General features: G+C 37.8%; 2 protein-coding genes across 2 annotated transcripts in view; both read left to right on the forward strand.

Annotated features, from left to right (window-relative positions):
- The first annotated feature begins 30 nt into the window (after window positions 1–30).
- On the forward strand, window positions 31–7,672 carry meox2a (mesenchyme homeobox 2a). Its single transcript, XM_077597754.1, has 3 exons — window positions 31–826; window positions 4,239–4,396; window positions 6,048–7,672. Exons 1-3 carry the CDS (start codon window positions 337–339, stop codon window positions 6,264–6,266), a joined length of 867 nt encoding a protein of 288 aa, XP_077453880.1. The 5' UTR covers window positions 31–336; the 3' UTR covers window positions 6,267–7,672.
- Window positions 7,673–9,267: 1,595 nt separating this feature from the next.
- The window catches only part of agmo (alkylglycerol monooxygenase), a 29,115-nt gene continuing 20,314 nt past the window's right edge, over window positions 9,268–18,068 (forward strand). The window contains exons 1-3 of the mRNA XM_077598647.1: window positions 9,268–9,512; window positions 13,479–13,609; window positions 14,169–14,320. Of these exons, the coding sequence (XP_077454773.1) occupies window positions 9,393–9,512; window positions 13,479–13,609; window positions 14,169–14,320 (403 nt within the window). The 5' untranslated portion in view covers window positions 9,268–9,392. The remainder of the gene's footprint in view (window positions 9,513–13,478; window positions 13,610–14,168; window positions 14,321–18,068) is intronic.

Genomic DNA, 18,068 nt, shown 5'->3' on the forward strand with positions numbered 1-18,068 from the left:
GCAGATTTACGGCAGCGTTCCTTTTCGCATGCACCCCCAACTCCCCCCCGTCCCCCCCGACGAGCCCGGCCTCCCCTCTCACGTTACAGCCTATTTATAACGGCCCCTGGCCGGGCTCCCTGACTTCCCCGAGACCTCCTACCAGCCCGCACGCTCCCCCCGCCCCCGGCCCCGGCCCCCTCACCCCGACATCCGAGCGGCGCTTCATCCCGAGCGGATTACCCCGAGAACGGACGGCGGCGGCGACGGCGGTGGAAACTTTTCGGAACTCTCGGATATGTGGCGCCGTTGGTTTTGAGGAGCTTTCTTTTTCAACCCCCCCCAAATTTTCTCGCCATGGACCCCACGCTTTTCGGCTGCCTGCGGAGCCCCCACGCCCCGACCCAGGGTCTGCACCCGGCCGCCTTCGCCCCGTCCCCGCTGACCCTCCACGGACGCTCGGACCACGTCTCCTACCCGGAGCTGGCCTCGCCCCCGGCTGGCGTGGTGTCCAACTACGCGGGCGAGGATGGGCTCTATCACCCCCGGCAGCAGCACCCGCATCTGCAGCAGGCTCACCATCACCGGGGGGGTCCCCACCACCACCTTCATCATCATCATCCTCATCAGCAGCAACAGCACGCGGCCTGGCACGTCCAGCAGATGTCGCCCGGGGGGGCCCGTGCCCCTCTTGGCCACCCGCACGCCCGCCTGTCCCACGACGGGGGGCCGGCGGCGCCCCAGGACCTGGCTCACGTGGCCACCCCGGCGGGGGGGTCCTCGGACTTCGCCTTGTCGCCCGCCGAGGCGGAAAAGCGGAACGCCAAGAGGAAGAGCGACAGCTCAGGTACAAATGGCTAATTTTATTGTGAAAAATTGTCAGGATTTCCCCCCAAAAAATGAAGTATAAATATGAAGTATGGATAAAATAAGCGCGTAGTACGGTAGATTTGATTTCTTTAAACGGAAAATTGGAACAAATCAGGAGTCCCAAGAAAATGGAAGCAGAGAAATTGATTTTATTGTTCAGATCATGTTGAGATTTCTGCAGTAAAAATGTGTTAAAAGTTGACCAAAATTCAATAATCATACAAGTCGACACATAGTTTAGTAAAAGTACAAAAATGTGGTTGTTGTTATATGGACACCTCCTGCTGTCCACGTCACTAATACATCGTCATTCCTTATCATTTATGTAAACGACTTACACAATTGGTCAATTGATCTTCTATTAAAATGAGAAATAAGCACAATCCCTTTTTCTTAACTTATTTACTGCCATTGACAGCGATAGATGTCCAATCTGTTTCAATTAAAAGGGCAGGCAGCAGATTAACGTGCGTCCGGATATGTCCTTTTTAGATTATTATTATTTTTTTTTTTACAATTTTAGAGAGACGGTGAATTGAGTAAAATACAAATTGAAAAATGTATACATTTTAGTGATTGAAATAACAATTTGCCCGCAACAGTTGTTTTGTTTTTATACTTTTAATTGAGCAAGATGTATATTTTTTTATGAAAGGGACAAAGAGTAACAATAAAACAAACGAATAAAAGAATGAAATGCTTGCTTATGCAAGTTTTTAATTTTCCATAACAGAGACAAAAACAAGCCTAATTTGTGAAAAATTACATTTTATGGCCTTATGGGAAGGAAAGGCTTTATTATTGTAAAAAATGAAACAAAACCACACCCGTTGCTTTCAGGAAAATACATGAACAATGTTTTTGGGTAATATGTAAATATTACATTTTATTATTATTTTTAAATGGGAGGACATAAAATCAGTTTTTGGGGGTCAAATTTAGCTGAAAAATTCAGGCTGAAAGCTGACTTTAAAATTTTTCCCCAAAAATGCTTTTTTAAAAGTCTAATATTAAAATCATACACGTTTCAATGTGGTCTTGAAAAAATAAAAAATATAAAAAACCAAAAAAAAAAGATTGTATAAAAAAAGTAGCTGTTTTTGGAAAAAAATATTTTTATATCCTTACATAATTTGTATTTTTTTCTTAAAGACAATTTCATTTATTCTTTCTTTTATAAGCATTTTTTGGGGAAAATAAAATAAAATCAGGAATGACAATGTTTCAGTGCCATCAAAAGAAACATTAAATCCATTTGAAAGGATCCCTGCCAACCCTCCCAATCCAAACAGATTGGACACCTTCTGTCCACGGCACTAAAACATCGTCATTCCCTATCATTTATGTAAACGACTTACATAATTGGTAAATTGGCCTTCTATTAAAATTAGAAATAAGCACAATTACTGTTTCTTAACTCATTTACTGCCATTGACAGCGATAGATGTCCAATCTGTTTCAATTAAAAGAGCAGGCAGCAGATTAACGTGCGTCCGGATTGGACGTCTACTCGCAAAAAACTCATTTCAAGTCGTAGCAGCAAGTTTTTAAGAGCCACGTAATTGGACGTCCGTGACCGTCAATGGCAGCCAAGCAGTCAAATGTAACGGGGCCACAAATGAGCTGAGCTTGATGTTCCGTTGAAAAAGGCCTGACGGCGCGCCATTGGAGATCTTTTCCCGGCCGCCATCCATCAGCGGCGTCGTCGCCGGCAACGTGATCTCTCCCAGCGGCTTTTTTTTGTCGTGCTGGCCCTTTAAAGGCGCACCAACGGGCTCTGCTATCTTTTGGGTCGGACGCCATTATACTAAAAATATCATTTAGGGAGTTGGCGGAATTGATTTATTTTTTATTTTTTTAAGGCTACATTTAAATCGCGGCATGATTTTCTTGAATATTTTGTGGTTGTTATTAAAAATGCTATTTTTTTTTAAAAAGGAACTTGATAAGGAGGTTTAATAAGGAAAGAGAAAGAGGCATTTAGATGACATTTTATAGTGGAGTGGGATTTGTATGGTTTTAGTGGGATTAAGAAAATAAAAGTAGACAGAAAATGACAACCAATTTTTAGCTTTGTGTCATTTCATTAGGGAAGAAATTATGTAACAGAGTTTAAGAGTTAATGGAGAGGACGTCTAGTACCGTCAATGGCACGGAAACGTGATCATTTTATTTTTGAAGTCCCCCATAACGCCTGTTAGCACACTGATTAGCACGTAGCCTGCTGACTCAATCAGCTGTCCAAATAGCAGATGGACTACGGCTCCGGTTTCACCCTTTGGATCAAATCCCTTAAAAAAACAACAAGAAAAAGCACAAGAAAAAGCAACAAAAAGGCCAGCGACACCTTGTGAAAAAACGATATCACATCTCAATGGTCGTTTTCCTGTTTTTTTTATTAGTAAAAATCTGAATTTGCAGCAAACAGTTTTACTTGCAAAATCTTCTTCTAAAAAATGTATTAACCTTATTTTAAAGATTAGATTTAAGTGTGCAGTGCGTATTTTCTTATTTGGAAGGATTTTGTGTGTACAATGAAAATGAAAAAAAATACATGACATTTTGAAAGATGTTGATTAAATTCATAATTCATTTTAAATGAACAAAATTAATGTATTGCATCCTTTCTTTCATTTTAAAGCATATTTTAATGCCTCTTATAGATATTCTTAACTATTAATATCACTACATATACATATATATATATATATATATATATATATATATATATATATATATATATATATATATATCAGGTATATAGATGTTTTATATTGTATATATTTATGTATGTGTGCGTCTATTATGCATGTGTATAGTATTTGTATCTGTGGAGTTTAAATGTTGTTCCTGGGCTTGTGTGGGTTTTCTCCGAATACTCTGTTTTCCTCCCACATCCCCAAAAAAGGCATGCTAGGCTAACTAGCTGGTTTAAAAACTCCAAATTGCCCCTATTTATGATTGGTTGTCCTTTGTCTCCTTGTGCCTTGCCTTTGGCTGGCCACCGATTCAGGGTGCCCGTAGTTAGCTGGGATAGGCTCCAGCACCCTCCACAATGTGAGTTTAAACAGTACACAAAATTATTGATTGGTGATTTGTGTGTATGTTCATATAAACAGTGTGTTTGTCTGTGTATGATATAAAAAAAAAAAAAAGTCGGCACGATGGAGTAAGTGGTTAGCATGTCCGCCTCACAGTATTTCGATCGAGGGTTTAAGTCCCAATGAGTTCCGATCTTGCTCTGTGAAGTTTGCATGTAAGACGAATTTAAAAACAAAGTTGACAATAAATGAAGCATTTTTTTTCTGGAAGCGATTGTTTGAGACGGTGGGATTTTTTTAATTTTTATTTTATATATATTTTTTAAACAAAGGTGTGGATTGTTTCAGAGTCAACGGACGTGCTGAGCGGCAAAGCGCGCAAGGAGAGGACGGCTTTCACCAAGGAACAAATCCGAGAGCTGGAAGCCGAGTTTGCGCACCACAACTACCTGACCCGACTTCGCCGATACGAGATCGCCGTCAACCTCGACCTCACCGAGAGACAAGTACGGACTCCGCCCACCACCAAAATGTACACTTTAGAGATATTTGACACCTAAAATGACATTTTCAATTCATGATCGTAATTTACTGTGATTGGATGGCAACTGGCGTAGTGCCTCGCAGTTCTGGGTTCGAACCCAGTTTGGTCCTCACCGTTTGGAGTAAGCATGATCTCCCGGGGTTTGCGTGGGTTTTCTCCGGGCACTCCGACTTCTTCCCACATCCCAAAAACATGCATGCTAAGCTAGCTGGCTAACAGTCTAACTTACCCCTAGCTATAAGTGATTGGTTGCCCTTTGTCTCCTCGTGGCCTGGGATTGGCTGGCCACCGATTCAGGGGTGTCCCCCGCCTGGTGTTAGCTGGGATAGGCTCCAGCACCCCTCCGCGACCTTTGTCAGGATAATCGGTTCAGAAAATGAATGAATGGAAGGCAACCATCACGGCTTGCCTGTTGTGAGCTGGGATAGGCTCCAGCACCCTCGCGATCCTTGATCCCAGGTCTGGACTTTCTGGTGTGGAGTTTGCATGTTGAACCTGGGCTTGTGCGGGTTTTCTCTGGGTACTCCGGTTTCCTCCCAAATCACAAAAACATGCATGCTAGGCTAGGTTAGCTGGTTAAACACTCTAAATTGTTCAGGGGCCGTGACTCTAAAGGAATTTAGTGGGAATTGTTTGTATCCAAGACAAATGTTTGCAAGCGGGTGACCCAGACAATCGCTTTTTTGTTCTTTCGTAAGACAAACTTGTGACTTTTCAATGTTGGAATCATCTTTAAAAAAAAATCTCTTATCTATATTTGTAATATTTTCCAAAGGAGATAGAGTTGGTTCTAGCAAATTATCTTTAATAAAAGTCAACCTAAATGATTTTATCTAAAAAAAATAATCAGAACTAATCACCCTTGTTTGAACTAGTATTTTTTCCATTACAAAATAGAAATATAGCTATCTTGAAAAAAAAATCCTATCCTGAAAAGTAGTTTTATAGAGGAAATAATTTTTTTTTTAACCTTTTTTACCATTATTTTTTCTCTAAAGCTTTGCTAATTTATATTTTTATGATACATTTTTCTTTTACAAAAGGTCACTTCAATCTTGAAATCTAGTTACTTTTCCTTTCCTCAAATATTATTTTTGTAAACTAAACATCTATTCTTTATGTACAGTAATCCCTCGAATATCGCGGCTTCACGACATCGCAGATTTTTTTTCTGGGGATTTTTTTTAAATTAAATTTTTTGTTAGTTCATAAAAATGTGAAAATCCTCGCTGAAACTCGCAAGTGAAAAAAATATATAATTTTTTTTAAAAAGGGGTGACCCTACTTTGCGTTTTTTTGTTTATCTAAGCCATGTCTGGTCCTTTATTATGATTTATTTTCCCTCCAAAAAATCAAAATGTTCATCTGTGAAAAGAATCATTTTACCCTGTCAAACTCCAACTTTATTACCACGATATTAGCCTTTTATTAAAAAAAAATCAAATCATCTTTAAAAAAAAACAAGACTTGAATTGAATTTGGAACAAAAACTTCACAAAACTTCCTCATTTTCTTCTAAGAATCCAACGTCATTTGCGCAATTAACCCGAATAACATTCCCGTTCCCGATCCGTCCGCTCACTAAACTCCGCCTCTTGGCTGCGTTTGTGCAGGTGAAGGTTTGGTTCCAGAACCGGCGAATGAAGTGGAAGCGCGTAAAGGGCGGCCAGCAAGGGGCGGCGGCGCGGGAAAAAGAACTGGTCAACGTGAAAAAGGGAACTCTTCTACCGTCCGATTTGGCCGTCATGGCGGCCTCGCGCCGTTCCGCGGACTCGTTGGCTAACGACGACAGTCACGACAGCGACCAGAGCGATGAGCACGCCCTTTTATGACCTTTTTACGCTCCCTGAAAAACCAGACGCCGGTACAGCGAACCCCCCTTTTAACCTTTCAGTTAGCTTTAGCATTAGCGTCAGCCAAAGTGCCAAATTTGGCGCTCGATCTGACGTAAACATTCCACGTTTGATTTGCACTGTTGGACTTGGCGGACGATTTTTGATGCAGAAAAAAAATTCTCGAGGATCGTTTTTTTTGGACGGACGTCTTAAGCGGACATAGTTGCTGCAGTACCGCTTGGAAACTGAGGGGGCAGCGATGAGATGCCAAGAAGGAATATTGACGAGGAAGATTCACCGTGAATGTACAAGTGGACGATTTGGCGGTTTGATTTCGGACGACAATCGGTTGCTCCAAGATTTCACGTGTCGCAGAAAAAAAACAATATTTTGTGGAATAATAAACTTTCTTCAGTAAAAATCTTAAAATTTCATATTTTGGTAAAAAAAAATTCCAGATTGTTGAGGGCTCATCTTAAAAACAACATGGCATTCATTACTTGGAATTTCTGTTAAAATTTCAATCTTTTTATGAATTTATTTCTCAAGAAATTTAACTTAATTTTTTTTATTTTGAAAGTTGCAATTCTTATTTTTTTCCTTTTTCATTTCTCAAATTCTAAAACTAAAAATTCTTTGTAATAAGATTAATACGTTTTTTTAATCAGTTTTTTTCTCCTCATTTCCCGTAAATTTAAACAAAAATAAATGAACATTTGCATTAAGTATGACTTAAAATACATTGCCTCTTAAAAAAATAAGTTTTGGAGGTAAAAAAAAAATCATTTAAGGAACAAATACCAGCATTGATCCCTTAAAATTGAAACTTTAACAAAAACTGACAACTGACATTTTTTCTTTCAACCTTAAAAATATCAAACTTTTAAAAAAAAACTCAGATTTGTACAAAACTTTTCAACAGGTATTTTTTTATTATTAATTCTCACCATGTTGACTTTTATTTCTGTGCAAAATTCTCGTACGTTTACCTCTTTTTAGCTTGACACGTTAAAAAAATTGTTGTATCAGTCCAAAATAATCAAATTCGAATTCCGGTGATTTAGTTGATGCACGTTAAATTGGGTTCCTGAAAGATACAAAATTATGACAAAACAAAAAATTCGACCAAAATTGGGTGAAAATTTAGCCAAATCCTGGAGGAATTGATCGTCATTGTTTTCGTTCTTTTTCTTTCTTTTTTTTGCATTAACGCTCGAATGCTAACGCGTTAGCGCCGGCCTCTGTATTTTGTCATCAGTCCGTCCCTTTTTTTATGGTGGGGAGGACTTTAAATTTTCAAGCAAATGATGATACCCGATGATATGTAGATAAATAAACTGCATTCTTCTACGTTTGTACCCGCAGTTGTCGGCTTGTGCCCTAATAAACACTGACCGACAACGCTTGGAACTTCTTTTATCCTCAAATAACTCTGGCAATATAGAAAATAGAGTTTAAAAAAAAGAAATTATAACATTATTACATATTCAACCAGTGACGGCGATATATGTTGATATTTAAAATTTGGAGTCTTGTACTGTCATAACCGTAACATGAATTGTTGTTTTTTTCCCATAAAAGAATAAAACTTGCCAATTAGACAAATAGATACCTCGTTATAGATAATTACTACTTCTAAGAGATGACTCGTTATAGATAACTACTACTACTACTTCTACTACTACTAAGAGATGACTCGTTATAGACTAGTACTACTATTAAGAGGACGCATTATAGATTACTACTACTACTAAGAGATGTCTCGTTATAGACTATTACTACTATTAATAGTACTCGTTATAGATCATTACTACTTCTAAGAGATGACTCGTTACAGATAACTACTACTACTACTTCTACTACTACTAAGAGATGACTCGTTATAGACTAGTACTACTATTAAGAGGACTCATTATAGATTACTACTACTAAGAGATGACTCGTTATCGATAACTACTACAATTACTACTAAGAGATGACTCATTATATATAACTACTACTATTACTACTAAGAGATGACTTGTTATAGATAGCTACTACTATTACTACTAAGAGATGACTCGGTATAGATAACTACTACTGCTACTAAGAGATGACTCGTTATAGATAACTACTACTGCTACTAAGAGATGACATTATATATAACTACTACTACTACTAAGAGATGACATTATATATAACTACTACTACTACTAAGAGATGACATTATATATAACTACTACTACTAAGAGATGACTCGTTATAGATAACTACTACTACTAAGAGATGACATTATATATAACTACTACTACTAAGAGATGACTCGTTATAGATAACTACTAAGAGATGACATAACTACTACTACTAAGAGATGACTCGTTATAGATGACTACTAAGAGATGACATAACTACTACTACTAAGAGATGACGTAACTACTACTACTAAGAGATGACTTGTTATAGATAACTACTACTACAAATAAGAGATGACTCGTTATAAATAACTTACTAAGAGATGACTCGTTATAGATTACTACTACTAACATATAACTAGGTTCAGCGTAATAGTTCTCTTTGAAATTGTTGTAAATCTAAATAACAATCATTATATAATGTGCTATTTATTTCCCATTGAATTCTAACTTTTTTCATGCAACAATTTTACTTTCAGGTAAAACTTTTGATTTGATCGACATAAAATTTCTGCCTTCCAGTTTCTCCCCAAAACATGCATGCGAGGCTAGCTGGCTAACAATCGAAATTGCCCCTAGCCATGACTGCGTGTTCTTTCTATCCTCGTGCCCTGCGATTGGCTGACAACTGGTTCCCCCACCCGATCACCGAAGTCAGCTGCGATAGGCTCCAGCACCCCCCGCGACCCTCACGAGGATAAGCGGCTCAGAAAATGAAGGAACGACTTTTCTGGTCTCCACACGAACTCTTACGTCAGCATGCAAATTCCAGCGTGTCGAGTCCCGCCTCTTGGCAGCGGCCATTGAAAAATCATTAACGAGAAGAAGATAATATTTCCCAGCGTGACCGCCGTCGCAGTCGCAACTGACCTATTTTCCCAGCCCATAAAAAGACACGGGGTCCTGCCGGGTCTTCTCGTTTCGGCCGCTACACCCCTAGCGAGTGGACGCCATGGCGGACGGGGGCCTTTTGGGACCGGTTCCATCCAGGCTCCGGGCCATGCTGTACTTGCTCAGCACCAACGAGTCTTCCTTCCCACGGGTAGAAGACGTCCCCGCTTACGTCCACCAGGTGGGTTCTCAAATTGCAAGCTCACTGTTTACATTGGGTGCCATTGACATTGATGGATTACTGATACATCTGTTATTATTATTATTATTTTTAAATGATTATTTGAAAGAAGAGAAGCTCGTAAAGTGACTTGTTTTTGGTTGGATTATGATGTTAAAGTACTATGTGAAAAAATATATATTTGAGTGAAAAGTTAGCTATCTTTATAACAGCAGTATTTCAATATTAATTTTTGTGTTTGTGATATTTTTCCCATTCTCACAAACCTCTACCCGCAAAAAAAAAAATTATGCATTTTTTTTTTGCCAAAAATATCTTTTCCAACCCTTTTTTTCAATTTGATTGAAATAAATATGAGTTTTAAATACAAAAAGTTTTCGGGGATAGGCTCCAGCACCCCCGCTCCAGCCAAAGAATACACAAAAAAGCCTCACTGGTTTATAAGTTGCATTTTTGTAAGGGCATTTTTTAAATTTGATCAGAAACCAAAAACAAACGTATGTTAAAGTAACAATCGTAAAATGGAGAACAACAGGCTAAATAAGCATCCGTTAACATGTTTAGAGTTTTCCAGATAACGATATAATAAAAAAAAAAAAAACGTAACAGGCTGTCAGTGACCAGTTAGAGATAAAAAAAAAAACAAGTCGCACTTGAATATTAGTCGCAGGCCCAGCCAAACTATGGAAAAATTGCGGCTTATAGTCCGTAAAATGCAGTACGTTTTCTCAACTCTTCCATTTTATTTGTCAAAAAATCAAAATCCCGAATCATAACTTTTTTCACAGCACAACTTCTTCGACTCCTTTGCCGTTATGGACAGCGATAGACGTCCAATCCATTTTGACGACAGCCTCTCCCAGTCCAACCGGATTGGACGTCTATCGCCGTGAATATCAGCGATTACTAAACAGCATTGTGATGACGTAGGACCATTTCTTGATTAGTTTTTTCTGATTTTGCGCTTGTGGTTAACTCGTGGTACATTTTGACCCCCCCCAGTTCGGCCTCCATTGTTGTTCTCAAACAAAGATGGCACTGTTGCGGGCCTGCGTCATGTGAACGCTGCACTAACAGAGCAGAAAGGACATTTACGATCTTTTTTGTCACGCTCGCATTACCTTCCGATCTTTGGCCGATCGCCGTGAGGAAAGCGAAGCGAATGGCAAAGATGGACCGTGAGAGAAATACTCGATTGGTTCTCATTCAGGGGAATTTGTCAATCTGAGATTGTGAAGATTCACAGTCAGGAAGCACAAAATTGCTGTGTTGAAACAAAATGGAGGAATTCCTGTGCGGTTTCTTGGATTCGGAGAATTTTTGGAAGCTTTTTTCTCAAAAGAAGTGAATGGAAAGTTAAGTTTTAAGGGGGAAAGTCATAATTTATGAAAGGATTGCGTGTTTTTCTTTTCTTTTTTTAAATAAGAAATGTAAGAGTAATGAAGTGTCAAATTTGACCAAGACAAGTTATATGACAAGAAATATTTCAAGAAAATGCCAAAAATGTTTCATAAAATATTTGTAGATAATTTGTGTGTATATGTATATATGTATGTGTATACGTGTATATATGTTTTTATGTGTATATTTGTTTGTATGTGTGTATATGTGTATGTGTTTATGTGTGTATATTTGTGTATATATGTGGATATATATCTATATATATATATATATTCAAATATAATTGGTCAATTAAATTACACGACATTTATGTAATTTTAAAAGAATACAAAAACTTTACAAAAAAACACAATTTATTTATGAGTTAACATTTCGCAGTTAAGGTTAAATTGCCATTGAAGAAAAAAGTACAAATGATCTGGTATTAAAATAAAATGACATGTCAAATTTTTTTGGGAGGAATTAAAAAAAATATTTCTATTGTGAGAGAATATCAATGTTTCATTATATAGAGAAGCGATTAAACAGAATGTCCGTTGTGAGCGTGAACATAAATTTGAATTATCTTTTCCTCGAATGACTTCATAAACCGGCAACGTGATTTAACACATTGGTTGGTTGTGCAGCTCAATTAGTGACTCAGCGATGTTTATGTGTTTTTTAAATGAGTTTACACACCAAAAAAAGGGCTCTCCTTTTAACAAGCCGACCGCTTTGGATTTACGGCCTTTTAGCCGCAGTGAAAGCGGGGATAAAAGTGTCTTGTCAGCCGCCATGTTTTATGTCAAGCGTGACCTCGGCCAGACGTATGAATGAAGGCAAACGCGCCCACATCTGCTCCACAAATGTTCCACGCCAAAAAACAAATTATCCCTGACAAAAGCCCGGCGGAAAGGTTATGGAAGTGCAACCGGTGTGAATAGCCTCAAGTATGAAACGCCATTATCTCACTTTAGCTTAGCGTTTACCCCATGTTTCTGTCTTTTGTTTCATTTTATCTTAGCGGTTAACGTGGCTTTTTAGCATTATACTCTTGTTGTAGTTCAAATTATCTTTGTTATTTGTTAGCTTCTACGTATTTTGTTCTCTTTGACTTTAGCTTGACTTTTCCTGTTTACTCTAACTTTAGCTTAGCTCTTAGCATGTCTTCTGTTCTCATTAGCATTTACCTTAGCATTTTTGCTCACTTTAGCTTAGCGTTTACCCCATGTTTCTGTCTTTTGTTTCATTTTATCTTAGCGGATAACGTGGCTTTTTAGCATTATCCTCTTTTTTTGTAGCTCAAATTGTCTTGGTTATTTGCTAGCTTCAGGAAAATCAGGAAACATAATATACATCGCTAATCTTCGTTTGAAATTGATGCTAAAACAAAAAGCAGGCATTTACTTTCTCGGGCCGCACAAATTGATGCAGCGGGCCAGATTTGGCCCCCGGGCCGCCACTTTGACACCTGTGCGTTAAAGCATCGTGAAGTGAATTTTACTACTCGGGAGGAAACGGGACTTTTGACTTTGACGTGTTGGTAGCAGTCGACGAGCAGATGTTGGAATTTTAGCGAGCGGTTTCTCCAGATAAAGTTGAGCGGCAGTAATGAGATCCATGTTGGACAGAGCCGTTAAGATCTTATGGCATTTTTTTTAGTACAACACGCTACATACACTTCAAATAACACAATTTGCAACTTTTTAGTTAAATGCAGCACAGTTTACACATTAATTGTGAACTCAATGATCTATTAGTGAAGTATATTTGATGTATTAGGCTACTTAACTATCCAAAATGTTGTTGTTGATTAATCCAATGCAGATAAATCAGAGGTTTTCATCTTTCTCTTCCATAATCAAGTTAATATCTTAAAAAAAGTGCACATTATTATTATTACACACACATTTATTTATTAACTTAATTATTACCTATTTATTTATGTATAAAATGTTCTGTGTCTGTATTCTCACCCTCTTGCTACTGTGACAATGAAATTTCCTGAATACGGGATGCATAAATTTAACTAATCTAATCTAACTGAATTAGACACATTAGTCTTGGCGATTTCTAATGATAGATTTTTTTTCAAAATTTAACCCGTTAAAAATAATGCTATACATAAAAAAATTGAATGGGAATGTGCATAGATATTAGCCTGCTAGCTTAGCCAAATGGTTTTAACCTGGAAAATAAACATTTGATACCTTTGGCATGATTAAGAATGTAATATATTACAACATAAATGTGGAAAATTACATGTGTAAGGGCCAATAAATATACGTGCATGCTGTATTTCTGTAACAAAAATCACATATAGGAGATAAAGTTTAAAGTACTATGTAAATATAGTAATAGTTTTTATTGTCTGGTGATGTGCTAGATGTTGATGTGGTATGTTTCTTGGCTCTTTCCTCCGGCAAACATCACGGATGAGCACACTTGAAAGTCGTCTTTTTTAGCCAAAGAAAACAGTCCCACTAAAAAATAAAAGCAAGACAAGTCGATGTCCTTTTTTCGGTATGCTGACATGGTGCTGAGTCATGATTTTGTGTGTGTGTGTGTGTGTGTGTGTGTGTGCAGGCCAACCCATGGTTCCTAGGCCTGGTGGTTCTGGAGATGCTGCTGGCCTCGCTGATGTCCGACGTCAAACTTTACAACGTTGCGGACAGCGTGGTCTCCGTGTCCCTCGGCGTGATATCACGACTGCCACTGTGAGTCCTTCTTAAATGTCAAATGTATTCGTTCAGGTGATACATTGTGAACTCCAGAGTATATAATATAATAATATAATATATATGACATTTCCAAGATGCAAAGTACCTAGGCAAATATTTGCTTGGAAAAAAAAGTGAATATTCAGGACTTTTGATCCAGTTCTTTTAATCCATTTATAAAAAAAAATCTAAATATTATATCTAAAATGGTCCGGCCCACGTGAAATCAAGTTGACGTTAAAGCGGCCCGCGGACCAACCCGAGTCTGAAACCCTTGAGCTACAGTAATCCCTCGATTATCACAGTTAATGTAAACCAGAAATGGCCCTGACAAATGAAAAACTGCAAAGAAGGGTCACCCCGATTTAAAAAATAAAATAAAATACAAAAAAAATTATACATATATATATTTTTACTTCAGTGCTGATATATGTAGTACATTTCCAAGATCCAAAGTGCAACTCGATTGGCGTGAGAAGAATGTACAGTAATGGCGAACGTGGAGTTTATTAGGTGAAAGCTCTCCCTCTAAACTGTATGCCGGACCTCCCTCAAGGCTGCTGATGCGAGGTCTGGAGCTGTCGGCCTACGTGTTGGTGTGGGAGCGCTACCGCCTGCTGGAGCTGCCGTGGGACTCGGCCTGGACCTGGTGGTTCTCCTTCCTGGCCGTGGACTTTTGCTACTACTGGTTCCATCGCTTCGCTCACGGTCAGTGGTTGGATTTTTTCAAAAATACATTTGGAACAATGTTTCAATGTAGTGAAATTCATGGACATTTAAATAGGAATCGCACCATTCATAAGTCAATTGAAATTTATTACAATCAATTTCTACAAATGTATTGAATACAGTATTCATTTGATCAAAAACAAAACAAAATACAAGGTAGCAAGCGGCCTAATGGGCAAATGGTTAGCACGTTAGCCTCACAGTTCTGAGATTGAGCGTTAAATCCCAGGTTCGGCCCGTCCTGTGTGGAATTTGCATGTCCTCCCCGTGTCTGTGTGGGTTTTTTCCGGGTACTCTGGTTTCCTCATGCTCACTCACGCGTACACTACTCATGTTTTTCCATTATTTCGTGCTTAATATCGATTGTCAGCATACACCTTTTCTTTGCACTACCCTTCATTGCATCGGCTTGCTTTTGAACCCATTGTTTTCCCCTTAATTCTGCACTGACTAACGCACAAAAAACACAGAAAAAATGCAACGCTCCGCCCAGGGCTCTTGGATATCTTTGCACGAGGGAGATGCAGCTCGTATCTCGAGGCAAATATTTGCTCGGAATTTTACTCGTATCTCAAATTGCTCGTCTGTTGGGGCACTCGTATGTCAAGGTATTATTGTACTTATTTTTATTGCAACCGTTTAAGTGTACAGTAATCCCTCGATTATCGCGGTTAATGTAGACCAGAACTGGCCGCGATAAACGAAAAACCGCAAAGTAGGGTCACCCCGATTAAAATAATAATAATAATAAAATAAAAAATAAATAAAAAATCTTTTTAAAACATCAAATCAAATAAATAAATAAAATAACATTTAAAAAAAAACTTATTTTTTTATGAACTTACAACAAAAATTAATTAACAAAAAAACATTTCCCCCTGAAAAAAAACGTGATGTCGTGAAGCCGCGATATTCGAGGGATTACTGTACATTAAAGGCGGCACATTATAAGAACATTCCTTTTTTTAAATTAAATTTGAATGATTCAAATGAGAAATATCAATCTACTGGAACAAAGTCTAGAAGGGCCGTGTGGAAATATGGGGGTCATAAATCTTTGTATTTTGCATTTTGGAGAGACTCCAATCGAGACGACGCGAGGCTGCTATTAGGCGGCGTGTAAAAAGTCAGCCCGTTTCTGTGGCGCGGCCACATGAAAGCGCCACCGCAGCGTCATTGAGTGGAAACGCAGACGCTGATGTCTTCATTACTCCGGAGACTTTGCCGCTTTAGGATTCTCCGTTGACGGAAAAGTCCCCAGGCAGATATCGCCCTTTTTTTCAGTCTAAAAGTTTGGTTGTACGGAGAAAAAGTTGAAATTTAACCCAAAAATGCATCATTTTAGAGCAAATGACAAGTTTGATTGGGAATATGTTACTTTGCAAGAAAAATGCCAACAATTAGGTATTAGTGTTTTTATTTTTATTTTTAAGAAAAGGTCTTCATTTTGTCAAGGAATGATAGACTGAAATTTCAAAAAATAATTTCAGGAAAGAAACTGAATTTTCAAAATAATATTAACAGAGGAGGATTTTTATTAGATTAGATAACTTTATTCATCCTTTATTCGGGAAATTTATTTTATATTTAATATATTTAATTAATTTAATGAATATATGTTATATATATTTAATATTCAAAGGTATTTTTAATGTATTTGTTTATTTTGAAATTCATTTGAGAAGGAAGTTGTGGAAATTATACAAATTGTTGAATTAAATTAATTTGAAATATTGTAATTAATTACAGTTAATCAAATTCATAAATAAATATTTTTGGAATATTTCAGTAAGTTTTTTTTATCGTAATATACATAGCTAGTATTGAATAAGATCATTTTACCCCTGAAATTAGTACAATTCTTTGAGAAAAATGTTTTTTAATCTAACCAGAAAAACCAAATTCAAAGCATCGCCTCCCCATCCTGCTCTGACCTTTGACCTTTCTCCTCGCCGTTATGTCAAAATTCCCTTTATGCCTTCAGTGACCTTTGACCTCATGCCCCCAAATCTTAATCACTGCTTCTGTTTACAATTCCAGGCATAAATTATCAAGCCATAATAATCCTTTTATTCGCTCTTGAGTTATCTTGATCGCAACCAAATACATATTTCATTATTTTGACCTTTGGGCAGAGGTCATAATGCCAAAAAAAACAATATAATATACAAAAAAACGAATATTTTAAAGAGGGGAAAATTAAGCGTAGAAGTTGGGGGTAAAAAAGTGATGATTTTGTTGGGGCAAAGCCCAAATTAGACGCATTTGACAGAAAGGAGACGTGACCTTTACTTAAGTTGCCACCGCATCCACGAAGCCATCCGATGCCGTCGCCAGAATAGCGAAGGCCACGGACGCGGACGCTTTTGGGCGCCGGCGTTGTTGACAGCCGCGTCCGTTGTTTACTCTGCAGCGCCACTAATGGCAGCTCTCCGTTTAAATGTGGACCCGCCTTTGATTACGAGGGAGACAATCGGGTCGTCTCGCCGCTTTTAGCGGGCGGCGGCGGTCTGACTAAATGCACTCGTTTACGTCTCTCGTTCGGGACTTTGACGCAAAGGCAAATCTTCGGTTTCTCGAAGCGTGCAAATTCATTCTGCGGATTTGTGCTTCGCCGTTAGCGAAGTCACGTTTTCAAAATCTGGAATGCCACGTGATGAAATCATTAAAAAATAATAATAATTGAGGAAATATTCTATAGAAAAATACCCATTCATTTAAGTATTGATTTATTTCAAGATTTTTTTTGGTTCAATACACAAAAGTGAATTTTTGGAGTAAAAAATATGAGAAATGTTGCATTATATTAAGTATGCGTACGAAGAAAATAAGTCTAATTGGGTAAATATTAAGTTCAATTGCATTTCACGACTATTTACTTGTTGATATTGGTTAGATGGTGAATTCTTGTTGGGTTAATCCGACAATTCTAACTTGATACGGTAGCGATTAATTTTTCAATTTAAATATTGCTATTTTAGAGGATTTTTGTTTCCATACCGATAAAAGAAAAACTGGAAAAATCCTTCCTAAATATCTCAAAGAGCGATTTTTTTTTTTTTTTTTTTTTTTTTTTACTGTAAGAAGGCCAAAGTGAGAGCGAATTTGCATGACTGGGCCAGTCCGGTCCAGTCTGGTCTAGTCCGGTCCGGTCCGGTCTCCTCTCCGTGTTTGATTTGGCTCGATGGAATAGAGGCGCCCAATCCAAACACGGCCGTCTTCTTCACGGCCCATTAGCACCGTGATTGACGGGACAAACTTGCATTCGCATGACTTTAAACCAAGCTGCCCGCTTAGCGTGATGTCATGCTAAGAGCATTTTGCCGTCGCTTTTATTCCAGTTCTCAGTTGGAATAGCAGTGTCAGCATAACATCAACGATCATAGAATCCTCCTTTTTTGTTGATCTACAAATTTTAAGCTATAATATTCTGTACAATATGGGCGGGGACTTGAACCCACAACATTTACGATGGGGAACGCCCACTCTACCAATGAGCCACATCACCCTGACCTAAGTTTTAGTATTTTTTTTCTGGACGAATATTTGTATATTTTTAAAATAACTATATTTTTGGTAGATTTTCAATATTCACTTTATAATGTCTGGAACATATTATACATCAAGAAAAAGTATATAAAAATATTTTGTTAAATAAGAAATTACTTTTTCATCTAAAATAAAACTGAAACTTTTAGCTCATATTTTTTGAATGTTTTAAAAAAAA

This window comes from Stigmatopora argus, chromosome 4, assembly GCF_051989625.1.
Source record: "Stigmatopora argus isolate UIUO_Sarg chromosome 4, RoL_Sarg_1.0, whole genome shotgun sequence".
Taxonomy (NCBI): Eukaryota; Metazoa; Chordata; class Actinopteri; order Syngnathiformes; family Syngnathidae; genus Stigmatopora; species Stigmatopora argus.

Coding starts and splice junctions, on each gene's coding strand:
- meox2a (XM_077597754.1), top strand. CDS start 337: ATGGACCCCACGCTTTTCGGCTGCCTGCGGAGCCCCCACGCCCCGACC. Junction 827..4,238: donor GAGGAAGAGCGACAGCTCAG/GTACAAATGGCT, acceptor GGATTGTTTCAG/AGTCAACGGACGTGCTGAGC. Junction 4,397..6,047: donor TCGACCTCACCGAGAGACAA/GTACGGACTCCG, acceptor GCGTTTGTGCAG/GTGAAGGTTTGGTTCCAGAA.